This window comes from Nanorana parkeri, unplaced genomic scaffold, assembly GCF_000935625.1.
Source record: "Nanorana parkeri isolate BGI_ZX_2015 unplaced genomic scaffold, ASM93562v1 scaffold479, whole genome shotgun sequence".
Classification (NCBI taxonomy): domain Eukaryota; kingdom Metazoa; phylum Chordata; class Amphibia; order Anura; family Dicroglossidae; genus Nanorana; species Nanorana parkeri.
In genome coordinates this window covers 510,167-537,491 of record NW_017306747.1, presented here as the reverse complement: position 1 = coordinate 537,491, position 27,325 = coordinate 510,167, and the positions used below count along the sequence as shown (strand labels likewise).

At 45.5% G+C, this 27,325-nt stretch overlaps 2 protein-coding genes across 2 annotated transcripts in view; one reads left to right on the top strand and one right to left on the bottom strand.

The window, feature by feature from the left end:
• The window catches only part of EVI5L (ecotropic viral integration site 5 like), a 61,117-nt gene extending 60,968 nt beyond the window's left edge, over positions 1-149 (bottom strand). Inside the window, exon 1 of the mRNA XM_018560830.1 lies at positions 123-149. The gene's annotated coding sequence lies outside the window, so the exon portion shown is untranslated. The remainder of the gene's footprint in view (positions 1-122) is intronic.
• A 15,290-nt stretch (positions 150-15,439) lies between these two features.
• LOC108790533 (C-type lectin domain family 17, member A-like) overlaps positions 15,440-27,325 on the top strand; it is a 44,694-nt gene continuing 32,808 nt past the window's right edge. Inside the window, exons 1-3 of the mRNA XM_018560813.1 lie at positions 15,440-15,482; positions 15,566-15,694; positions 21,302-21,430. Of these exons, the coding sequence (XP_018416315.1) occupies positions 15,440-15,482; positions 15,566-15,694; positions 21,302-21,430 (301 nt within the window). The remainder of the gene's footprint in view (positions 15,483-15,565; positions 15,695-21,301; positions 21,431-27,325) is intronic.

Here is a 27,325-nt window from a genome sequence, read left to right as displayed (position 1 = left end):
TGTGGTGATGCCATTGCTGCCAGGCCTCCATGATGACATCACCGTATGAGGTCACACACATCTGGCTGGTCTCGACCACTGACGTCACACACATACACTGCGCCTTTCTTTTCTGCACTCACCCCATTCAGCTCTGCAGAGACCTCCGGCATATCACGCAATATCGGATCGGGTTACGTTCGGTATCGGAGCCTCACCTATAGCCCCCGACCCCCCCGGCGCCGCTGTCCTGGAGCTCCACCCTCCCCGGGGCTCGACAGTACCGAACGGCGGAAAAAAATCAGACATACAGCATGACCCCGCCTCCTTCTGACGTCCAATATAGACAACCAATAACGCGGCTGAGTGCAACAGATTGATCAGAGCGTTCGCCTATCACAAGCTACACCGGTGACAGCGGGGCGGCCTTAACAACGCCGCAAGTTCTATCCAATCAGGGCTTAGACAGGGGAAGCCTGGCCAATCTGCAATCCTCGTAATGACAGGTGGGCGGGATTTGGCGAGGGCTGTGGAGCTTCTCCTAACGTGCACACCCCCGCATCCTTTGCACGCGTGCACGCATCAACTACGTCCATACTGCGCATGTGCAAGGGATGATGCGGATGCTCCCGATGGCTTATACCCTATCATGTGACTAACCGCGGGCACGCCTTCAAGGGCAATGGCTGCTTCCATATTCATCATCAGTTTCTGATGTTTCTGCTTCCAGACCGCACTGATGAACCTCATTCCTTCGCTGTGTGTCATATAAACGTCAATATGGAGTCATTCTCTGTGCTCACCCACTCACCATGCAGGGCTGTAAATTAAAGTGGAGCCCCTATACTGAAATGCTATTGTAATTAAAGGAACAGTACACTTTTTTGAAAACATTTAATAACCACCTTTAACCAGCTTCTACTATCGGGCTGGTGAAAGTAAACACTGGACTACAAGTGCGGTGATGCCTGTGCCATTGTGTCAGCCCGATCTGTCATTGTATCTCTTGTTACTAGGTTGTATTTCTTTCCTATGATCATCAGCGCCCTCTGGTGGCCACATTGGGGTAGTTTACTATTTATTTCCTATGATCGTCAGCTAGGGTTGTCACCTTTTCTTCAAGTGAAACCCAAACGATCTAGCGTCGCAATTTTCTTTTTTGGAGACTATAGAGGAGAGAGGGAGGAGGGGCAGCCAGGAGATTTTTTAGATTGTAAGCCCTCAGGGGCAGGGCCCTCCTTACCATCTCGTCTTGAATTGTATTGTGATTGTAATGTCTTCCTTGTATTGTACAGCGCTGTGCAAACTGCTATAGAGGACTACAAGTTCCAGCAATACATTATACAGCAATGCAAAATAAATATCAAGTGACATATGCGTTGTTCCGGGGAGGCTCCCTGATGTCTCCGGGGTCTCAGGTGGCCTGTGCGGGCTCTCACCAGGGCTGTGCTGGACTCTGTGGGCTTTCAGATGAGCGGTGGAGGCTCTCATGTGGGATGTGAGGGCTGTCAGGAGGCTGTGTGGGCTTTGAAGTGGCCGTGTGGGGTCTCAGGTGGGCTATGTGGGCTCTCAGGTGGCTAAGAGTGCTGTGCAGTGTCTCACCAGGAGTCTGGAGGCGGGCAGCATGGTGTCAGAAAGATGTAGGAGGAGTTGAAGGCCGGCGCCTGTTTACAAGCGCCTGTGGCTCGCAGGAAGGCTGCCAAGGTCCCACGCTTGCTGGCACATCTCCTCTTCCGTCTTCCTTTCAAAAAATGTTAAGTGTCCGTGTGTCAGCTGGCCTGAAACCCGGAGACAGGACTCAAAAACCAGACTGTCCGGGTGAATCCTGGAAAGGTGGCAACCCTATCATCAGCTCCATCTAGTTGCCATATTGTGGTATTTTACATCCTATGATCCTCAGCGCCATCTAGTGGCTATATTGTGGTATCTTACTATTTATTTCCTATGATCCTCACCGCCATCTAGTGGCCATATTGTGATATCTTACTATCTATTTCCTATGATCCTCAGCGCCATCTAGTGGCCATATTGTGGTATTTTACTATTTATTTCCTATGATCCTCAGCGCCATCTAGTGGCCATATTGTGGTATTTTACTATTTATTTCCTATGATCCTCAGCGCCATCTAGTGGCCATATTGTGCTATTTTACTATTGATTTTCTATGATCCTCAGCGCCTCAGTGGCCATATTGTGGTATTTTACTATTTATTTCCTATGATCCTCAGCGCCATCTAGTGGCCATATTGTGGTATCTTACTATTGATTTCCTATGATCATCAGCGCCATCTAGTGACCATATTGTGGTATGGCCACAATTTTCCCTGCAGCACTGACATGGAGTGGTGTCACAAGGGGGGTGTGGCCCACACCCGGGTGCCACCATTGGAGGGGTGACAACAAAATGACTGACAGTCATTTTGGTGTCACCCCCTCTAAAAAGCCAGGCACTCGGTCATTGACGGAGAGCCCGACAGTGTCAGGAGAGAGGAGGGGACCTGGTGGCATACCTCATCCTTGCCAGGTGAACGTCCCCTCCTTTCTTTGCCGGCGTCCATCACCAAGATGGTCGCCGGTAGGCGTCAATAAGATGACCGCGCGTGCGCGATGACACTGGGTGACACCCTGCCTCGGGACGCCCTTGCTGACATGGCCCTTCTACTGCAAGTGCAACATTTGGAAAGACTACGGACATCTAGTGGTGGAAAGGAATTACTGCAGTGGGACCGCAGGTACTCACAGATCTCAATGGCACACAAGTGTGTCAGTCCATCAATTACTTCTTCCAGATCCATAACTGAAGATCCATACCTGGGGGGGCAGTCTGCAGGAGCCTGTGCATTGCACCCGTCATGCACTGATGGCGGTTGCAATGCTCTGCAGGCTCAAATACAAAAAGAGGGATTCACAGACCGCACCGGCACAGATTTGGTGCCATCACTGGACTTGTAGCCCATTGGTTACTTGCTCCAGCACCATAACCGAAAGTCCATCCCTCCGTACAGACCTAGGGCTGGGGGGGCTACACTGCAGGGATCCGTGCACCACAACCAAGATGCACTGATCATGACTGCAATGCTCTGCAAGCTTGCATGCCAACAAAAACAATAAATGCGCATTTTGTACTTTGCTAACGTTGGTGCATTTATTACATTTTCGTAAAAGGTGGACTGTGCCTTTAATTACACCCTCCAAAAAAAACAGTTCTGCTTCTCCTGGCTCACTCCAGACGTCAACGTTTGGGCTCGGCAAGCCTGCATGCAAAAAATTACTAATCGCATATTTTGTATTTATTGATTTTGTTCCCCAAAAAGCGTAATATGCCTTTTAATGAGCCCTATTAGCGCAGTATGAGTGATACGGCACTTTCCTCCCCCGCTGTGCTGCAGACCATAAATTATCAGAAAGTAATTACACACTCAACGCCCTTCCGAGAGCCGCAGTGTCCAGTCCTGGACACGGCACCAATAATATAGGAAGAGTTGGTAAAAATTCCTCGCTTGCTTATAATGCCGATCAGATATTTAAAGGGGAACTCCGGTCTTCGGATAAAGCTCACATTAGAAAGAATTCCTTCTTATGTGCAATATTATGATACTGAGGGTCCTATTTATAAAGCAATGATGGAATAGAGGGCATGTAGGGTCATGAACTAAAAACAAACCTGTATTTCTATATTGAGTTTCCATAAGTTCTATCCCACTCCTGATCCCTCTATATAGATCTTTATTAACACTAGAGGCATCCCCAGCAGGAGGAAGGAAGTCCTGATCCCTCTATATAGATCTTTATTATCACTAGAGGGATCCCCAGCAGGAGGGAGGAGGTCCTGATTCTTCTATATAGATCTTTATTAACACTAGAGGCATCCCCAGCAGGAGGGAGGAGGTCCTGATCCCTCTATATAGATCTTTAGGTTACATGTAGGGGCCGGTGGATAAAACCAAAACAGGGGACCAGGGATCTGAAGCAAACTGTCGGTGGCACTGGGTACCCAGGACGGATAAGTATCAGATGGGGCTGTGGGAATGATCCCTAAATCTTTTTCTTTACACAAAGGCCATTTTCACAGCTTTTTAAACTAGTGGCAGTCACTTTGAGTCATAGGTAAAATTCTGTGCAATCCCCTCACATCCCTCCCTCCACAGTGACCCCTTCTTTCCTAAAGGCCGCCGCCATTTCCCCCCCCAAATGATCTTTGTCAGATGTCCGGCTGGTCATGTGATGTGCTGGTTCCTCTTCTGTGGGCGGTCCTGGAGGACGCAGAGGGTAATGGCGGTGTAATGACATCAGCACTGCTTTTTGCTTTAATGCATAATGCTCAGAGGGCGGAGCCATGACACCCTGCATCCACAGTCTTTCCTTAGTCTACGGGGTTTGAGAGACACAGAGACCTATTTAATGCATGAGACTGAGGACATCTTGTGGTGAAGAAGAGGTACTGCAGGTAATAGCTCCATATTGAAGTTCAGTATCTTTTTCTTTATAAAACATCATGGGGAAAATATAACCGAAATGTTTACTTGACCTTTAAAGTAGACAAGGGGTGTATTGTTTCCATTGGGTCATGTACTTTCACTTTGAATAGTGGCAGCAACGCACACCCATTGTGCAGCAGTGCGAAGCGGAGAGGTGTCAGGGCGCGTCTATGGTCAGGGCTGAAATAACAGAAAACAAAAGATTCCTCTTATGATATTTCTCACCATAAATTATATTTAGCATTCCTCTATTGCAACAAATATCTGCCAAGTACCCCCTAATGTCTTTTTTATACCTCATGTAACTCTAAAAGTTTCTACATAGTTGCCTTTAAACATATAGTCATGCTTTCAAAGAAATCCAATTATGCTTCAATGATAAGTGAGCGTTCAAATTAAATTCACGTACCTTTCCGTCCGCTTTCATCTTGACCTAAACTACCCCCCACCCTTCCCCTCTACAGATGCATATCACGGTCATGGCCTACCGCACCATTGAAAATCTTCACTGCACTGCCAACATCTACAATATAGATCCCCATAGACTTGAATCTATAGCTTCGGGGATGTTCCCATAGAGGTCTATGACGATATACTGGGCAGAAGTGGCCGGCGCAGTAAAGAATGTAGACAGTGTGAGAATTTGGGACATCCAATGGAGTGGTACCAGAGTCTTTTCATATTTTTTTTCTCAACCAACTTCTGCAACCGCATCAGCGAGTTTGTCCCCCTTATGTTCATAGCTGACATGACCTTGTTGGGGGTGCACACAGAACAGACGGATGCGGTCCTTATGTATTCTATATAATTGTTAACCAGTTGTGGATGCTCGACGTGCTAAATATGTCCATAAAAACCCTCTCTTCACCAAAGTACACAGGGCATTTATATTGCGTCCTGTCCTTCTGCTCTGCTACTGCCCCCTTGCACTTGCTGGCAATTCCCAACTTTCAAAATGACAGCCTGAAGTTACTGTTTATACAGAAGCTGTAAAATGAGCCATGTGACACAGTGTTTATAAACATTATTCAGAATAGAGATAGAGAGATACAAAGTAACATTGTTTCTAAACATTGATCAGAGGGAGATAGAGAGATACAAAGTAACATTGTTTCTAAACATTGATCAGAGGGAGATAGAGAGATACAAAGTAACATTGTATATAAACATTGATCCGGGGGAGATAGAGAGATACAAAGTAACATTGTTTATAAACATTGATCAGAGGGAGATAGAGAGATATAAAGTAACATTGTTTATAAACATTGATCAGAGGGGGATAGAGAGATACAAAGTAACATTGTTTATAAACATTGATCAGAGAGGGAGATAGAGAGATACAAAGTAACATTGTTTATAAACATTGATCAGAGGGAGATAGAGAGATACAAAGTAACATTGTTTATAAACATTGATCCGGGGGAGATAGAGAGATACAAAGTAACATTGTTTATAAACATTGATCAGAGGGGGATAGAGAGATACAAAGTAACATTGTTTATAAACATTGATCAGAGGGGGATAGAGAGATACAAAGTAACATTGTTTATAAACATTGATCAGAGGGAGATAGAGAGATACAAAGAGGCTAATAAAGCAGATTTCTGATACATCAGCTATGTGATAGCAATAAAGTTAAGTGTAAAAAAAAGTTTTATATAAATAAAAGTCACTGATAAAAATTTTTTAAAAAAATGTTAAAGTCACCTACCCCCACAGACACACACATACAGACGCAAACACCCGTTGGGTGCACCTACATGTGAAAATGATGATTGCACCACACATGTTACATATCACCGTGAACGTCGGAGTGCGAGCAATAATTCTAGGGCCAATGGTCACAGTTAACACTAACCTGATGAGCGGTTAAAGCTTTTAAAGTGTCGCCTATGGGCAATTTTGGGTATTGTAGTTTTTTTGCGATTTCGCGGGCGCACGCAATTTTAAGGCTTGACATGTTTGGTGTCTCTTTACCCGACGTAGATAAAAAGAAAAATGTCACCAACACTCCAACAATGATAATAACAGCAATTAGATGCTCATTTATTGACAGATGCTGTCTCTCATTGGCAAGTGCTAATTGGTCATCTCTGAGGCTGACGAAGGGGACCCTGTTTGGTCCCGAAAGCGCTTGACAATGAGACTTGTCTACGTGTGGCGGCGCCATCCGCAGTTATTTTGAGTGCCCGTCTTTTTTTGGGGGGAGTTCCGGTAAGGAGTGCGGCAAGTTTTCTTTTTTTTTTATTTACCTGACGTGACCCCGCCTCTTATATTTTACCAAAAAATTGGGTAATAATAAATATTTTATATACTTAACGTAGGGAAAACAGTTATTTTTTTCTAAATTTTCGCTACTAAAACAAAAAAAACCCCAGTGGTGATTAAATATCAGCAAAAGAAAGCTCTATCTGTCCCCCCAAAAAGATATAAAATTAATTTCGGTACAGCACTCTATGACGGAATAAATGTCAGTCAACGTACCTCTGGCCCAGACAGGTAGGGGTTTAGCATCCCGTGCTTTAAGGGGTTAAACAATCCCCCCTCCAGCTCCATATCCAAAAGTCCATACCTCCAGGGGTGTCCTGATGCCGGGTGTCACCCGGAGCGGTTACCGGGTGACACCTTGTTTTTTTTTTTCTCCATTTAAAATGTTTTGTTTTATTGAACATAACAAAAGTATAGAACATACAGGGTGATCAAACACATCACAATATATCACATCACATCGGTCAAGCACAATGCTGTCATACTGCCAAGCGGCTTATTTCACATCACAACATAATACAATAAGGAGCATTTAGGCGGTAACGTCTACTGCATTTTGTCTCAGGTCCAGACCGCGAGGACAACTTGTATAGTACTTATGACACCAGGATGTTCGTGTAAAATTATCGACTGGGCAGATCAGCGACCAATGCCCAGTCGGCTATAAGGTTGACCTGCGGTAGCCATCATGACATTAAGTACATAGACACACACAATGGGGTAACATAAACACTGAGAGACAGGGGTTACAAAAAGGGTATGGAAGTAGAAAAGGTGAGAAATAGAAAGTGGAAAGTAGGGAGTCCTCAATGGGAGGACCCTAGAGGACTCTACAGCAGGCCATCCTATGCAACGGCGCGTGGAGACTCAAAGTGTATTGCGCGTTACATAATCTCACAAGGTGTATTATCTCTTTCCCTAGACAGGGGGTCATATATGATCATTATGCAGCCTGCATACCAGCTATTCTTCTACGCGGGGTCTTTCGTGATTTCTGCATACACTGTCCCCAAACAGAAATGGGTCCATGGCGCCCACACACTAGAGAATTTGGTAAGGTTGTCTTGTTTGGTAAAAAAAAGTTTTTTTGTATAATGTATTTCACCTGAGTAATCCATTCGGTAAGAGATGGGGGCCTCACATCTCTGGGGGCCTCACATCTCTCCAGAGTCTAGGTATCAGAGATCTAGCTGCATTGATCAGATGTTTACATAGAGATTTGCGTGGACCCCCACCATCCTCCTCCTGGATATGGAGCAAGTAGCCACTCGGGTGGAATGCAAGTTGTTCCCCTGTAATCTGACAGATGAGGTCATGCACCCGCCTCCAAAAAGGTTGGAGAAGGGCGCAGTCCCAAAAAATGTGGAGCATTGTCCCTCGTGCCGAGTTGCATCTCCAACAAGATTCTGGCACTGCAGGGTCCATTTTATGAAGGAGTGCTGGGGTTTTGTACCATCTGGACAGTATTTTGAAATTGGTTTCCTGGGTTCTACAACTCACTGAACTCTTGTGGGCCTCCTCGCATGCTGTCTCCCACGCGTCCTCTGGGATAGCTTGATCTAGCGCCCTCTCCCAGGCAACCCGCAAGGTGTCTGAGCAAGTAGGTTTGGCCGGACGAACCAAGCCATAAATCCAGGATATGAGGTGGCGAGAAGGGCCTTTGCCACAGCACGCCTTCTCAAAGACGGTCATGTTGCGGGCAAAGTTGCTTTGTCTAGTGGGAGAAGTGAGGTAGTGTCTCACCTGAAAATATATCCACCAAGGGAGCTGTCCTGTCCTGGAGAGAGGAGCCAGATCTTCTCTGTTGAGGAAGCTGTTACGTTTATAGAACGCATGGGGCGCCAGCACTGCAGAGGGAGCCCAGTGGGAGAGGAAATCTGGTGTGCAGCCAGGGACAAAGTCCAGGTTATGGGCCAGGGGTGTCATGGGGCTGTCCGAAGTCGTAAGAATGCCCCTTCGCCTTTGGGTGGAGAATTCCGTCAGAGTAGCTCAGATTAAAGGATGGGTGGTCAAGTGTCCGGGTATGTATCGTGGGGGAAGCCATGTCAAATTTGTGACGGGGGTGTCTTTTCCCATTGCGTCTCCATGGTGACCCACAGTTTAGAAGGTGCGTTGACATGCCAGTCGATGACCCGGCAGAGATGGGCAGCTAAATAGTATCTCGGTATGTCCGGCACGTCAAGGCCGCCATGGATTTTGGGGGCTTTCAACAATGACCATGCTATTCTCGGACGTCGGTCCAGCCAGATGAAGCGTTTAAATGTCGCCTCCAGTGTGTTTAGGTAAAGTTTGGGTAGCTTGATGGGAATTGCTTGGAACAGGTACAAAAGTCTCGGGAGGACATTCATTTTGATTAGGGCCGCTCTGCCAAACCAAGAGCATGTTAAGGCCCTCCACAGGTGAAGATCCTGGGTGATGGTCTGAATCATAGGAGCATAATTCAGGTTGAATAGCTCTGTTGATGAGGCCGGTAAGTGGATGCCCAGGTATTTAACCGCTGAGGGGGCCCAATGGTATGAAAAGGTATCTCTCAACTCCAGAGCATCCCCAGGAGGTAAACCGAGGGACATAGCTTCTGATTTAGTGTAGTTGATAGAAAGGTTTGACATGGTACCATATTCCAGGAACATGGAACGCAGTCTCTGCAGGGACGTCATGGGGTCAGTCAGAAAAAACAGCATGTCGTCTGCATAAGCTGCTACCTTATGTTCGCAGTCACCTATGCGTACTCCGTGTATCTGGGGGTCGGATTGAATCAGTCTGAGGAAGGGTTCCAGCGTCAGTATAAAAATGGTGGGCGACAGGGGGCACCCCTGTCGTGGTGACACCTTGTTGTGACGTCATCATGCATGCACGGCGATCTTATTGATACCTGCCGGCGGCCATCTTGGTGATGGACGCCAAGCAGAGAGAGGAGGGGACAGTGACACGGCGGGATAAGGTATGACGCCGGGTCCTCTCCTCTCTACCGAAACTGTTGGGCTCTCGGTCCATGACTGTGTGTCCGACTTTTCAGAGGGGGTGACACCAAAATGACTGTCAGTCTTTTTGGTGTCACCCCTCCAATGGTGTCACTCGGGTGAGGGCCGCACCCCCCTTGTGACGCTACTGCATACCTCCATACAGACCCAGGAGCAGTCTGCAGGAGCCTGAGCATTGCACCTACCATCCACTGTTAATATTATTAAAAGCACATTTTAGAATAGTGAGCGCTATGGGTCTCCTGGAGTGAAGTGAGAATCCAACAATGACTTATTAAATAAGTGGTATAAAAATATATCTAAATATCTCTAAGTGAACATCTTATAATGTGAAATAAAAATTGCTGAAGTGATATGTGAATAAACAAAACAAAAATCAACAATGTAAATCGACTAATAAAATTGCTTAAATATAAATAAACAAATAAATCTTCAATAAACCGTGTGTCCGTGATTTTTTCTCTGATTTTTTCTGTGTTACAGTGTACATATAACTGCGTCTATCATCATCTGTGATGTGCTGATAGATATGCAGTGGTGTATCAAAAACGTGTCCTAAACTTTGAGGTTAAATAGTGTCCAAAAGTACTCCAATCTAAAAGAGGCAAAAACTTGAATGTGTATATCCAAGATGATCGTATCCTGGGGGATGATGTGTCGGAGAAGCGATGGATCCCCGTAGGGCTTACACTCACCAGATGCCGGGAGGGAGTCAGCTTTCTCTTCCACCGTGGTGGCTGAAAGGAGATGGTCTTTGCTCCGTCCTTCCGTGGGATCCTGCAGTATACTTTCGGTCCTGGTCCCAAAAAGAGATGTCGGTATCCCGATAATAAAACTGACTAAAACTGGCTAGTCTGCTATAGAGCCAGTAATCCTTAGACTGTGGATGTGTCCCAAGCAACAGGCCCGCCTCCCGACGCGTTTCGTCACCTGACTTTCTCAAGGTATGGCTAGCTAGCGATACCTTGAGAAAGTCAGGTGACGAAACGCGCAGTTTTTGCGGTTTTTATATGTCATATGCAATGACTCAATAAAGTTTAAACTTTTAATGCACTATGAGCCCTTTGCCTGCTCTCTCTCTCCTCTTCTAAACTTCTCTTGGATCCAAAGCACCCACGCTCGGAGAGACTAAAATTAGGACGTACTCCCGGAAGCAATCCAAAGGGCATCTTACCATCACCAGGGGATTGTTACTATCGGGATACCGACATCTCTTTTTGGGACCAGGACCGAAAGTATACTGCAGGATCCCACGGAAGGACGGAGCAAAGACCATCTCCTTTCAGCCACCACGGTGGAAGAGAAAGCTGACTCCCTCCCGGCATCTGGTGAGTGTAAGCCCTACGGGGACCCATCGCTTCTCCGACACATCATCCCCCAGGATACGATCATCTTGGATATACACATTCAAGTTTTTGCCTCTTTTAGATTGGAGTACTTTTGGACACTATTTAACCTCAAAGTTTAGGACACGTTTATGATACACCACTGCATATCTATCAGCACATCACAGATGATGATAGACGCAGTTATATGTACACTGTAATACAGAAAAAATCAGAGAAAAAATCACGGACACACGGTTTATTGAAGATTTATTTGTTTATTTATATTTAAGCAATTTTATTAGTCGATTTACATTGTTGATTTTTGTTTTGTTTATTCACATATCACTTCAGCAATTTTTATTTCACATTATAAGATGTTCACTTAGAGATATTCAGATATATTTTTATACCACTTATTTAATAAGTCATTGTTGGATTCTCACTTCACTCCAGGAGACCCATAGCGCTCACTATTCTAAAACCATTTTGTGAGGCTTATCTGGCCTTAGTTTCAGCAGCTTGCGGTTAACCCTTACTCTCTGTGAAATCTCCCCCTTGGGGTCTGTTTCATAGCGCAGAACACTCAACCTTTCAATAAAAGCACATTGTTTTTTTTTTAATCAATGCAGGTGCATACAGTATATACTTTTATAGAAATAAGTGGTCTATGCCTTTAAAATGTGCGTTCTCTTTGAGTAGAAAGTAATCATTTTCTAAGTGATCAAATATTTGACTAAAGCCTCCCCCGGTGAACGGCTGTGCTTCCTGTTTAGGGATTTCACTTGGCCCGGTGTTGGTATATTCACCGCCGTGACCTCACACATTCCACAAAGGGGATTTTTATTTCACCCAGGTGACCTTTTGAACACAGAATACATGGCTGCAGATGGAGAAGGAGGAGGAAGTATAATGTCATGATGGACTAAATAGACAATAAGCTGCTCTTCATCATTAGGGCTCTTAGATAAGAATGGGCTTTGGGTTTAAATTGACCGTGAGTCTGACCTGAACCCAAGCTGCTCACAGTTTTGCGGACAGGCAAGCAATTTTGCCAGTTCGTCTGTCCCTCGAACCTCCTTCTGTTTCCAAGCAACCAATGATGCTGTGTGTCCTGACACAACGTCATTGGCCAACTGGTGTTTGAGCCGTACAACATACGTCCTTGGACACAAGCGGGTGCACCATGTTAACCTATGATGCACTACAGCCATGTCTGGATAAGGCAATGATATGGAAGTATACACCAATCAGCCATAAGATTATGACCACCTGCCTAATGGTGAGAAGGTCCCACTTTTCCTGACCCATCCAGGCATGGACTCCTCTAGACCTCTGAAGGTGTGCTGTGGTATCTGGCACCAAGCCGTCAGTAGCAGATCCTTTAAGTCTTGTAAGTTGTGATGTGCGGCCTCCATGGATCGGACTTGTTTTTCCAGCACATGACAAAGATGATCGATTGGATGGAGATCCGGAGAATTTGGAGGTCAAGTCAACACCTCAAACTCATTATTGTGTTCCTCAAACCATTCTTGAACCATGTTTGCGGTGTGGCGCGGCGCATTATTGTGCTGAAAGAGGCCACTGCCATCAGGAAATACCAGTTTCATGACGTGGTGTATTTTGGTCAGCAACTGTAATAACCAGTCGTCATTCTGGGATTGGTTTCCAGCACCACCTACTCCCTCTGTGTCATTCCGCTCCGTCTCCATTTAGCCAGGGGTCAGTTTTAAGCCGGGAAGTTTGAAATGCTCTGTGTCTTAGTAATGAAGCAGACGCTGAGCATTTTCCCTGCTTGCCAACACCGCTCTCCATCCTGAGAAGCAATCGTTCAGCAATACTTACATTAGCCTTCTCCATCCTGTATTGTAGCCTTTACATGGGCAACCACCCTCGCCATCCTGGGGCATAAAGGAACACAATTTACCCTCCACTCTCCATCCTGGGTTATAGCTCACCTCCACTGTGCACATCAAGGAGCTCGCTGTGCATTTAAAACTAAAGTACGTCTTCCCTGCAAGCTCTGCAAGGCTTTGATCTTCCATCTTCACCATTCATGTACACACTGCAAGTACTCAGGGAAGCTTACGCTATGTGCTTACGCTATTTCCCACTGACACCTCCGTGTGCATCCAACAGAGCTAACCTCAAGAATACTCTGTAATCATATCAACCTGTATTGACTCTTAGGGGGGAATTTATCAAAACTGGAGCAAACAGAATCTGGAGCAGTTGCTCATGGCAACCAACCAGCTTCTTTCTTCAGTTTGTTCAGTTAAGATTTTAAAATGAAAGAGAGATGCTGATTGGTTGCCATGCACAGCTGCTCCAGATTTTGTCTGCTTCAGTTTTGATAAATTCCCCCCTTATTCTCAGCACTGGTGATTTACTGGTGTTGGTAAATGGACTCATTATCCCTGTACAGGAATATTCAGAGTATTTCCGTTATAGATATTTAAGCTGTATGAAGTAATACAGATTACTGAACAATTCCTACCTGGGATTGCTGTTGTTTAGGTAATTCATCCATTTAGTTAACTCTTGGACATTTACTATGCTCTTCCTTGTGGATAGTCCAAAGCAGCCACATCTGCAGCTGAGATCCATTACAAACAATTCCCTGAGGGAATAACCTGTTCTGATAACCACAACAGGAAGTGAGAGGAAATCCCTCCAAATAGAGGAAAATCCCTGGTGGTCAGTCCATCTATTCCTGTTCTGGGGAAACCCAAAATTTGGGATATTCTTTCAATGTCAGTGGTAACGGTCACCAGGACAAATAGAGGGGGACGAATCTTCTTAATGGGGACACAGACCTGACAGGGGTTGTAATCCCTCGTCACTCCCTCAACACAGACCAGTCTCCAGAGCCTCTTCTCCCCTAGGCTACGGCGGTCTAACTACCACTGATGTCCTCACGTTGCCCAGAGTTGTTCTTTAAAGGAAAGTATGGCGCACCGTTCTATATCATATACATTTGCATACATTTCGTTCCAGTGTCTGCCTTCACCTCAAATTTAACTACTGAAGACGAAAATGTAAGTTTGTGGGTTGCTCTGGTGACTCATAAACTGGAAATAAAGGTTTTAGGTTTTTTTTTTCTGATGTTAAAAATTAACCATTCAAGTTAATTCTCTTGAGCGCTTCACTGATAAATGGTGGTTTAGAAGGGGAAACCATCTCAGAAACAAGAAGAGAAAGGCAGAAGAGGAAGACGAACTGAGGCTGAGGTTGTGACAACATGGGTGTTGGACGGATTCTCTAAATAACCATCTCTGGGGACGTTTGCTGGCTGGGTGTGTTCAGCTGCGCTTCGTTACACTTCGTGGGAAGACAGAGGAACGTATGTGGGGTGACAGTTGATATGCAAGATGGAAATCGAGCAGATATATATCATAAAAAGTGTGCAAACACTGTGGGTGGGTCCACAGAATACCATTAGAATGGAGAGGTCTATAAAAAACATGCACAGAAATGTTTAGACGGGTGTTAGACGTCTAAACAGTGTTAGATGGGTACTAGGAGCTCCGTGGATGCCATGTATTTATAGAGCGCAGATAGTGTGGACGGCAATGTTGAGTGCACAGAATCCTTTGGTACTGTGGGACTATAGAGTGCTGATAGAGTAGAGTGGCCTATGGAGTGCTGATAGAATAGAGTGGTCAATAGAGTGCTGATAGATTTGAGTAGTCTATACAGTGCTGATAGGGTAGAGTGGTCAACAGAGTGCTGATAGAGTTGAGTAGACTATAGAGTTGAGTATAGAGTGCTGATAGAGCTGGTTAGTCTATAGAGTGCTGCTAGGGTAGAGTGGTCAATGGAGTGCTGATAGAGTAAAGTATTCTATAGAGTGCTTATAGGGTTCAGTAGCCTATGGAGTAATGGTACAGTGGTCAATAGAGTGATAGTGTTGAGTAGTCTTTCGAGTGCTAAGAGTTGACTAGTCTATAGAGTGTTGATAGAGTAGAGTGGTATATGGAGTGCTGGCAGAGTTGAGTATTCGAGAGAGTGTTGATTGAGTAGAGTGGCATTGATCATTTTGGAAGGGCACAGAGAATCTTGATACTGTGGGCAGGCCTTTAGTTCTGCTAGTACTAAAAGAGTAAAGAGACCTAGACAGTGTTGTCCTTATGGACAAGCATTTAAAGTGTTGATCATGCCTACAGATCAATAAAGTGCTTATGGCATAGAGTGCCAAGTGTAGCTTGTAGAGCATTGGAGAGCAGTAATACATAAGCACTCACATTTCTGTCAGTAAAGTCACATGTCAGTAAAGTTATAGAAATAGAGAGCTTAGTGTAGCATGAACAGGACTGTAGAGCTCTGATACATAGGTAGCGACTCTTCTGGAAAGTTGTATAGGGTGTACCTTCAATGCTGACAGTGTGCTGAGAACACCCTTTACAGAATGCAGGACTTCTATTCTAAATCGGTGGGACGAATGAAGAAAGGTAACAGGGATTGCTGAGTTGGGAACCTTCTCCAGCTGATGTTATTGGGAGCAGTGATGCAGCTAATGTCTGTCCGTCCTCAGCCCGCAGCATAGTTGATGACGATGAGGATGATTATGAGAACCTGAGCGACATTAGCAAGACGCCTGCGGTGCCAACTCAAGGGAAGAACATCGGCGCCACAGGGAAGAAGACAGACCTGCAACTAAAACGTAATTCTTCTACTTCTTCGTTTTATTCTTCTTATTGTTATTATTGCTTTATGTCATTGTATTATTAATGGGCTCTATGCTTGGGCACTGGCATTTACTGACTATTGCTATGTTGTTTTCTCAGTTGGAGTTTATATCTTAGCCTTGCTCTTATTGACTAGTAGCAATTGCTGACAGTTTGTACTGGTATCATGTACACAGAGGTGGCAGTCACTGGTTGATGACATCTGTTGGCTTTGTTGTCATATCTAACCAGGGCTGTAGCTACCATGGGGCGAGAGAGGCACTCGCCTCAGGCGCAGCTGAGAGGAGGCGCAACCAGGGCCAACCTGGCTGCGCCCCCTCGCCCCTGTTGCCATGGGGAGCACAGGGCGCCATTGGTAACAGGGGCACCGTGCGACCAACACAGCCGTGGCTCGGCAGGGAGAAGAGGAGCGGCACAGGCTCCAGCTTCTCCTCAGATCCCCACTTCTCTCCTCCATTCTGTATGGGCAGAGGACTCTGTGTCCTCAATCTCTTTTTCTATTTCAAAATGCAAATGTCACAGGTCTGTTTAGACCCCCAATATTTCCCCAAAGCCCGCCAACAGCAAAAGAAAAACACACACGCATACATATTACTAGACATGTGCAAAGACTACAAATTAGCTTCTGAGAAAATGAACGGAAACTAAAAATGTTTTCATCAAGCGAAACAAGTTTTTATGCTATTTTGGATTTGGCCACCAGCGCATTCTGCACATACGCACCCCCATCCTGGAGGCGGGGTGCATGACGTCACATATACCGCACACGTCTGTTGGGGGGTACAATTTTCTGTTCTTGCCTCAGGTGCAAAAGGAGCCAGCTACGGCTCTGCTATTTAACTGTAAATGTTTGGTGGCCACACAAGGCAGAGCTTAAGTCGGCAGCAGGTTGACATCTTCATCACATACACCTTTATGATATAGAAGAGGTAAGTCCAAAAAATATATCAATGTGGGTTCAGCACATAGGGCCTGGTTCACACCTGAACGTTCAACGCTGTGATGGAGCTCCATTCATATGTGCATTGCTTGTTGCATGCCCTGTGGAGGTGCCTTGCGACCATAGCCCCATCCCACCCCACCTCAAGCTGACACTTGGAACCAGGCAGCATATTTTGAATGGCTGCTTGGTGTGAGAATGGACAGTGCTGCCCTAGGAGGAGGCTGAGGAGCCTCTCACCTAGAAAAGTGGAAGGCATGCGGTGACCCACTGAACACATGGGGTCGCAATCCACTTTTGGGTCATTAATTTTACTTATTTATTTATTACATTTTTTTGCCTTTTATGTCAGGGGAATCTTCTTGGTGCGTGTGTTTTAAGTAACAGTGGCTGACTCACCTGCCATAAATGTTTGGTGAATGTCAAATTCAGTGTTTTATAATGACACCAATTTGTTTTATAGACCGGGGAGGTGTACAGTTAAGAGACATTGGGGGAAGTTATCATAGTAATTGCGAGTGTTTGAACTTTCACGGAATATATTTGCGCCAGATTTATGATGCGAGTGTAATGTTGTTGATAAATGAGGTTTAATAGACTCCAGGAAAGAAGACTCGTAACTCCGGGCAAAAAGCTGAACTGTCGCATCTTGAAGAAGTGACCATGGGGTCTTCTTAAGTAGCGATTGTTTTGTTAGGTGATGCTCCAGTTTCAGACAGCCGCAGGACAGGTGCAGATAAAAACGGGTACAAAAAACGTGCAGTTGAAAAAGTAGTGCAAGCTCAGGTGAAAACAGGGGCACATGTTAAAAGACAGATTTGCACATTAAAACAATTATCTAAGAGGCTAAAACTGTTGCAATGGCTTAGATAAATTCCCCCCACTGTAACAAAATGACCATTGTTCAATTATATCTTAAATACTGTAGCAAGAACGTTCCCTATGGAAATGTTTCTAGCAATAAAAGAAAACCTGTATTGCTGCATAGGAAAGTTACATAGTTACATAGTATTTGAGGTTGAATAAAGATACAGGTCCATCAAGTCCAACCTTTGTGTGTCTGTGATTTGCATTTGTATATGTGTACCCGAGTCCCTTTCTCTCCTTGTTTTTAAGTGTACCTGTACCCCCTGTATGTTACGGGCTCTGAGGAAGTTATCTAAATGCTTTTTGAATGATTCAATACTCTCTGCTTATACCACTGCTTGTGGCAGCATGTTCCAGACTTTAACCACTCTAACTGAAACAAAGCCCCTTGTGGTTAAATCTTTTCTCCACCAGTTTTAGGTTGTGGCCTCTAGTCCTTGTTATGGAGTTTACTGTAAAAGGTTTATTGCTGATGTTGCCATCACCACTGAACATTTTGTACATAAGCCTAGGGTGACGTCCTCCCGTCACCCTAGGCTCAGTATACCGCGAGCTATACTGAGACGCCGCAGTATACTGCGAGGTGCTGCTCGCGGTATACTAAGACACGGCAGCTGAAGCGGATCCCAAAAATTATGTCTGGATCTGCCCAGCTGCGTGACTGACAGCTGGCTCTGCCTATCTAGAGGCAGAGCCAGCTGTACCCGCCCCCTCCCCTGTCCTTTTTGCCAGTCAGCGCTGGGGGATCGGACAGGGGGGGGGTGTCCTTTCTGCCAGTCAGCGCTGGAGGATCGGACAGGGGAGGGGGAAATCCCGGCAGGGAGCCGTGAGTGACAGTCACCGTTCTCTGCAGGGATAGGATCAAGAAGTGAGCGAGCGACGGTATGCGTTCGCTCACTTCCCGATCTATTGAGCAGACGTGTGACAGTTTCATAGTAACAGGACGGCTCGAACTATGAGGGTGAGTGAGGGTGAGTATGAAGGAGTTAACAAATAACTATTATCTTAGTTCCTTAGACTTCTTATGGGACCCATTTGTAAAATACACTTAAAGGTTTATGAAATATAGCCAGCTATCACACTTTTTGTCTTCACAGCCCCCTCCATTAAGATCTACAGTAGACCTTTCTGCTATGAAGAACTTATGTAATGATAAAGAAGGACACATGCATTTGGATTTTGAACATTTCTTTTCACATATCTCATTAGTTAGCATTCAACAACATGAGACGTGTTACAAACTGACTTGAGATCCCGTAAATTCATATGATAATGCCAGGAAATGGTCTTTTATATCGGTTGGAAACTTCTCACAAGGTGAACTTCAGTAGACCCTTGGGTAGTGTTTTCCCATAAATCTAAAACAAATATTAAATGTGGCCAAAGGTATTATCCCCAGACACAGGAAGTCACCTTCTCTGTCCAGTGCCCATGAATTCATACATACGGTCAACATTATAAAACAAAATTAACAAATAATACATTCAAGTTATGTTTTTTCAAAGTTTAATGTACCCGGCTATAATACATAGATTTTTCTATTCTTGTCTTTCCTTCCCCTTTTTTCTTGTTCTTTGCTCTTCTCCTAAAATTCTGGTTATGCAGTTGTACACATTTGGTCTCATTTTGCCAAAAAGACAACTTTTGATGTCCCTTCCTCTCTCATGTCTCTAAGCTGATGGACTGGAGTAGGTTTTACTTTGCACATGTGTGGAAGTGTGTTATCATGGAAGTTTCCTCAATAAATTCATGCATTGTGGTCTGATACATAGAGTGGTGATAGATTGGAGTAGTCTATAGAGTGTTTATAGAGTTGAGTGGTCAATAGTGTGCTGATAGAGTGGAGTGGTCTATTGTGCATTGATGGACCAGATTCGTTTTTTAGAGTGCTGATAGAGCACAGTGGTCCATAGAGTACTGATAGAGTAGAATAGTCTATAGAGTGTCTATAGAGGGCTGATAGAGTGATCTATGGAGTTGCTGATAGAGTGGAGTGGTCTATAGAGTTGCTGATAGAGTAGAGTAGTCTACTGTATAGAGTGTCTATAGAGGGCTGAAAGAGTAGAGTAACAGAGTGGTCTATGAAGTGCTAATAGAGTGGAGTGGCCTATACTATAAGAGCTGATAAAGAAGAGAGGTAGAGTATTCTAGAGAGTGCTGATACAGTGGAGTGGTTTTTTGAAAGCTCATAGAGTGGAATGCTCTTTAGAGTGCTGATAGAGTACAGTGGTCCATAGAGTGCTGAGTAGGACAGTCTATAGAGGGATGATAGAGTGGTCTGTAGAGTTGCTGATAGCGTGAAATGGTCTATAGAGTTGCTGATAGAGTAGAGTAGTCTATAGAGGGCTGATAGAGGGGAGTGGTCTATAGAGGGCTGATAGAGTGGAGTGGTCTATAGTAGGAAATGAGGAAAAAATACCGGCTCCTTCAATTACAGGTTGGCCAGCAATTGGATGCAGCAAACACGAATGATAGGTTATGATAGGTTCTGATGAAGGGGGCGTGCACCAGAAACGCGTAAACCTTTTGCTAACACAGGGATAGAGGACGCCGGTGAATGTTATCACTCCAGACTCTCCATGCCAGAGGTTCCGACTTCTCATCCTACTCTACTGGTTTTTATTCAACTGAATTGTTGTAAGTACAGCCTTAGAGCTGCGTGTCTTTAGTATTAAACCACTCTTTTACACTATGGAGGCGCTTTCTTTTGTTCCTTGGTCTATAGTGTGCTGATAGAGGGAAGTGGTCTATAGTATGCTGATAGAGTGGAGTGGTCTATAGTATGCTGATAGAGTGGAGTGGTCTATAGTATGCTGATAGAGTGGAGTGGTCTATAGTATGCTGATAGAGTGGAGTGGTCTATAGTGTGCTGATAGAGGGGAGTGGTCTATAGAATGCTGATAGAGTAGTCTATAGTATGCTCATAGAGTGGAGTGGTCTATAGAGTGCTCATTGAGTTGAGTGGTCTATAAAGGCCTGATAGAGTGGATTGGTCTATGGAGTATGAAATGGTAAACATTTATGGCCCTGTGTATGTAGAAAACAGAAACAGTAAATAGATCTATGAAAAGTTGTCAGTGCGTTCAGAGGTGCTGGTCATATGTACAGGTTAGCCGAATAAGTATAAAAAGAGAGTGCTGAGTGTAGTGTATAGAGGAACACAGAGCACTGATGCATACAGTCGGTATCTGCAATTCTGTACCAGTATATAGGTGGCTGGTAGTGTGTATGGGTCAGTAGAGTGGTTATGGGAACAGAGTGCTGGCTGTATCATGTAGAGGAATGTAGAGCTCTGATACATACATGTCTTTTAGACCCATGCAGGACATAACTTTTATTCCAGACCAGAGAAAGAGATAAAGAAAGAAAGATAATAATGAATTGGTAAATTGGAGACCATCTACAGCTGATGTTGTTATGAGAAGTATTGCAGTCTATGGGGGACATTAATGAATTCACAACACAGCAATGCTAAACAGGAGCAATGCGCTGCGCAAACTGTTGGCGCTATATAAATCCTGTATAATACTAATAATAATAATGATGAGTAGACTTTGAGGTTTTCTATGAGATTGCAAATGTAAAGAGAACAAAATTCTGTATTAGCTCATGTGCTAAGTCTGCCACAGACCTTTGCAAATCTGACGCAGTTTCCTGCCCAGTGGTCGCAAATATATAACGATCCCATCTTTGTTAAATGAGGGGCGGCCTGATTTGTGTCCGACTTTGTCACTTATTAATTAATAAATGTCTCCCACTGTGTGTCCATCCTCAGCGTGCAGCATGGTCGACGACGATGACGATGATTATGAGAATGTAAGTGACCTCACCAGGACACCAGCGGTGCCGACACGGGAGAAGAAGATCGACACCTCTGCCAAAAAGGAAGACCTACAATTAAAATGTGATTATTATTTTTATTTCTACAGTTAATATTGTTACATAATATCACGTGCTTTATGCTGTGATACCGGAATTTGCAGATGATTGCTGTGCTTTCTTCTGACTGTGTCATCTTCTATACAGCAGTATATTCTTAGTCTTGTTTTTAGTTGCCGGTCACAGTTACTGGCTATGATAGCTGGTCCCGGCATGTGCGTAGAAGTGGCAGTTCCGGTTTGTTGCCATTTGGTTTGGTTTTGTTGCCACTTATAAGCAGGGCCGGCGCTGCCACTAGGCAAACTAGGTTGCCGCCTAGGGCGCAGCCAGGGCTGGACCTTTTCACTGTGACAGCGGGCTCGTTTAAACGGACTCCATTTACATTTGTAAAGGCAGAAGCTGGCTTTATAATGGAAGCGATTCCCGGGGGCTCAGCTGCCGCCAGATCGCTTCCAGAGGCCAGTACAATGCCCACCGCCGCCCAATTGACTGACACCCAGCCGTGTTTCCCAGGCTCCGCTGCCCCTCCTGTGTCCGTTCGCAATCTACACTCCAATAGCTTATTTAGAGTGGAAAGGTGACACAAGGGGTATTTTGCTCAGCACCAGGCCCAGGATGCTCTTAATCCCGCCCTGGACCCAGCCATGACCAGCAGCTTCCTCACAGGATTGGAGGATGGTCGATGGAGACAAAGCCGTCTCCTGCAAACTTCAGCCAGTCTGTGATCGGAGGAAGGAGGGGTGCAAGTAGCTGGTTTTGCTAGGGCGCAAATTAGACTAGCACCGGCCCTGCTTATAAGGGCTCATTCACACCTGGATATTAGGGCTGTCTGTGGACTATTGTGGCTTGAATCACGGGTGGTCCCGTATGGCTGCGGCCGCTCAGCCCATACAAAGCAATGACAGGCTTACAGGAACCATAGCTTTCCATCACTGTCCACCACCATTGGCATCCAGCCAGGACAGTCAAGAAGGGCTAATAAGGGAAATAAGAGACACGAATAGAAGCAAAAATAAGGGGAAATAAGGGTTGAATAGAAAGGAAAGTCCCTAGGATCTGGCTGTCAATTGAAGAAGCTACATAGTTACATAATTAGTCTGGTTGAAAAAAGACACATGTCCATCGAGTTCAACCTATAGAGATTTAAAAAAATAAAACCTAAACAGAACGCTATGCCCACAATTACCCCCTGTTGATCCAGCGGAAGGCAACCCCCCCCCCCTCTATAAAGCATGGTTCAATTTGCTCCAAATGGGGAAAAAAATTCCTTCCTGACCCCATAAGGCAATCGGATATTCCCGGGATCAACAATCTCTGATTGCAAAGTTGCAAGACCTCTGTAGTAGGGCCAAACCTTATAACCAATATATTTATAGAACTGTGTTGTCCCGATTAAATCAAAGACTTATACTCATCTGCTCTCTGAAATTCAATCCATTATGAATCCAATCCAATATAAAACTTTGATAAAGTGCCCATGGTCATATGTGTCACGCCTCTAAGAACTTTCACGGTTTGGGATCACAACTGCGGAGGGGTAGTTGGCAAAAAAGGCTACTCAGGTATGAATCTCAGGCGTCACTCGCAATCTTAACGGCGAGTTTGAGATTCAGACATCACAGCCAAAGCATAGGGTTCAGTAATCAAAGGCTATTTAACTCATAACCAGGCACAAGGCACAACTAAAACAGTAAATGGTGATTGTAACGGTAAGCCCCGGATGCGTTTACAATATAAACCAGACAGTCCATGTATTAACCAGGGATTGTATTGCTGAGGAAAATGCTCCACTAGGAGCAGTACTTGCGGTTTTGTGTATTGGAGATTGCAGTGATAAGCTCCAGAGCTGAGGGCATCCACAGGGTACAGCAAGGTAGCAGCAGGTCCAGGGATTGTCTCGACAGCAAAACGAGGTAGCGGGTTCAGGAGGCAGCAGGCGTTCTGACCTCAATATTGGAACGCCATGTTGCCTCGTTGGTGCTCTTAAATAGTGCCTGGGAGTGGGAGGAGCTGCTATTCGTCCCGAACGACTTCCGCGTTCCAGCGTGGAACGCAGCCGCTGCGTCACGAGCAGGAACTCGTGCGGCTTCCGCGTTCCACAGTGGAACGCAGGGAAGCCGTCGCTGATACGGGAGAGAGCGGCCTGGTGGCATTACAATATGTGTCATTTCTACACTTTGTGTTAAAGCATTGAGTAGTTTTGCAAAAACAATTTCCATTCCAACAGCTGTGATCGGGGCAACTTCGGCACTCCAGCTGTGGTGAAACTACAATAAGTTCCAATGTTTCCTCATTCTATTCCAAACTGGCTGCACATACACTATATGAAGTAGTGAATACTGAAAATGTATTACTGATGGTTTCCTATTAGATCTCCTACTATCAGCTTCTGCATGTATGAATTGTACGATTAATTGTACATTGAAGACAAGCTCATTTGATAGAATAACATTCACTATACTATATTTTTAATTATTATTATTATTATGATTATTATACAGGCAGCAGATTCTTGGGCTGATATTATGGCTGGTTCTGGACAGTTGTGGCCACTCAGCCTGTAGAAAGCAATGACAGGCTGACGGGAACTACAGCAGGGGTGCACCGGGTCTCTAAATGACTCAAGATGCTCTGGGATGTGCTGCAGTCACAGGGTGCACAGGAGGGCACCGGGCTACTAAATGACACAAGATGCTCCGGGTGCATTGGAGTCAGGGAGTGCATAGGGGGCAATGGGGTCACAAGATGACACAGGATGCTCTGGCCTGTCCTGGAGTTACAGGAGGGTACTGGGGTCACTAGATGACACAGGTTGCTCTGAGGTGCACTGGAGCCAGGGAGGGCACAAGGGGCACTGGAGTTACGTGAGGCAACGGAAAGTCACGGGGTACACCTGGTCACTAAATGACACAAGATGCTCAGGTATGCTGGAATCACAGGGTACACAGGGGTCATTGGGGTTACCAGATAACACAGGATTCTCTGAGGTGCACTGGAATCACAGGGTACACAGGGGTGCACCGGGTCACTAAATGACACAGGATGCTCTGGGTGCACTGGAGTCACAGGGTTTACAGGGGCACACCAGGTCACTAAAGAACACAGGATTCTCTGGGGTGGAGTCAGGGAACACACATGGGGCACTGGGGTCACAAGATGACACACAAAGGCTCTGGGGTGCACTGGAGTCACAGGGTACACATAAGCGCACCAGGCCACGAAAGGGCACAGGATGCTCTGGGGTGCAGTGGAGTCAGGAAGCAGACAGAGGGCACTGGGGTCACTAGATGACACAGAATGCTCTGGAGTGCACTGGAGTCATGGGGTGCACAAAAAGGCACTGGGGTTACTAGATAATACAAGATGCTCTGGGGTGTGCTTGAGTGACAGGGCGCACCGGCATCACATGTTGTGGGGTTTGCTGAAGTTGCAGGGTGCACCGGGTCACAGGGGCTCTGGGGTGGACTGGACCCAGGGAGCGTACAGGAGGCTCTGGGGACAATAGATAACACAATATGCTCTTGGGTGCACTAGAGTCACGGGACACACGGTGGGGCACTGGTGTCACCAGATGTTCTGGGGGCACTGGTGTCACCAGATGTTCTGGGGGCACTGGTGCCACTAAATGTACTGGTGGCACTGGTATCACTAGATATATTGGGTGCACTGGAGACACTGGGTACATCGGGTATACTGGGTGTACTGGGTGCAGTGGGCGCACTGGAGTCAGGCATGGAGGACACACAGGTAAGTAATGCAGCGGGGGAGGGGTGCGTGGCTGAAGCACAATGAAGCAAAGCTCTAATGCTGAGCTACGCGGCTCATCACAATTTAATAAGTACTATCCTTGTGGCACTCCTTACCGATACCCATTGTAGTGAGGGGGGGGGGGGTGTGCTCGCAGTGACCGCGGATGGCGCCGCGAATGTCAGCAATTGTAGAAATGTCACCAGCACACCAATCCTTTTAAGATAGCAAAAGCTTCATTTATTGAAGTTTTTTGTCATGTGACCAAATTTCTTTTCATCACAATTTAATGCTGCGCCAATATCGAGGGCTGTCTACCAGTTGCCCATGACAATGATCAGAAGATATGTCTCCTGATTGGCCGTGGCAGGATCTGTAGGAGACTGAACATCAATCCTTATTATAACATAATCACTACATAATTATATCTGCTCACACTTTATCATTGACCTGTTCTGATTGGAGCTCTTTAATATGTTTTTCAGATTTGCCCAAACCTGTGAATTTGGGGTGTTGTCTGGACCACCTCAATGGGACTTCAGGTGAGAATATAAATAAATACACATCTCATTCTGTATTCGTATGATGGTTGCCCTTTAAGTTTTACTTTCAGCATAGCAGATGTCTAATTTCATATCAGAAAAAACTCTCTCTGGTTTTTAGATACGATCACAGATGAACACACAGCTATACAGTATGTCCAGTGCAACTGCACGCAAACTCGTTTTGGGTGAATCATCCAGCTGCTGTGAGAATGGGGCAAAATCGAATAGTTCTTAAGGCTATTTCCTCTTCTGGTCGAATGTTCTTAAAGCTGAACTCCGGGCACCAAAACTTTCATCTTGATATATTCCTCAATAGCCACAAAGCATTTAAATTCATTTTGTGTGCTCCAAATGCCCAAAAATACATTTTACCATATAAAAGTAGCAGTGACATCATCACTGTTCTGTACATAGCCTGTGCAGGGAGCAGAGCTGTGGGAGGGACCCAGTAGGCCCCACCCACTACAGGAAACTACAGGAGGGGGCAGAGGCAAGACCAGTCACCGTGCACAAGGAGAGAGACCAGCAGTGATCGGTCTTTATTACAGGAGGGGGCGGAAACAAGACCAGTCACCCTGCACAAGGAGAGAGAACAGCAGTGAGCGGTCTTTATTACAGGAGGGGGCGGAAACAAGACCAGTCACCCTGCACAAGGAGAGAGAACAGCAGTGAACAGTCTTTATTACAGGAAGGGGCTGAGACAAGACCAGTCACCCTGCACAAGGAGACAGAACAGCAGTGATCGGTCTTTATTACAGGAGGGGGGTGGAGACAAGACCAGTCACCCTGCACAAGGAGAGAGAACAGAAGTGAACAGTCTTTATTACAGGAAGGGGCTGAGACAAGACCAGTCACCCTGCACAAGGAGACAGAACAGCAGTGATCGGTCTTTATTACAGGAGGGGGCGGAAACAAGACCAGTCACCCTGCACAAGGAGAGAGAAGAGCAGTGAGCGGTCTTTATTACAGGAAGCGCCAAGTGTCACACTGGGTTACTGCACAGATCTGAAAGAAATACACAAAGCTTGCCTAGTTTCAAGAAGATCACCCATGACTCTTGTATGAGGACATTATTTGCTCATCCCAGAGTTCAGCTTTAGAAATATGTATAAAGAAGAAAAATGTAAGAACATTCGACCAGAAAAGTATATACACCAAGAACATCGGAATCACTAAGAACATTCTATTTTGCCCCATTGGGATTTCTGTTTGTAGAGTTTACACACAAAGCAACTTTTTTGCTTCTTTATAATGCATATAAACCCCATCAATGAACTTCTCGTCTTTGCTCCCCTCTGGTCTGTTAAACAGGATTTTTCAGAGTTAACCCTTGCACTGGGGCTACATCCGCTCTGCGAGGGTTAAGTGCTTGTTTTTCTCCAGGGGACGGAATAAAGAAGAAATGCTCACCCGATCCCCAAGAGGTGTGGGGTCACTACCACAGGAATCGGGTGAGTATTTTTTCTTCCTGGAGTCTTGGAGTTCTAGTGCAAAAAATCCTGCCAGAAATATTGCGAGTTCATAACTTCCTGTACACTCTGCCTGTTCTGTACTGTTACCATTGTTCTCAGCTGTTTCTGTGGACTGCAGAACACCCCCCCCCCCCCCCCTCTGAGAGGAGGGGGGGG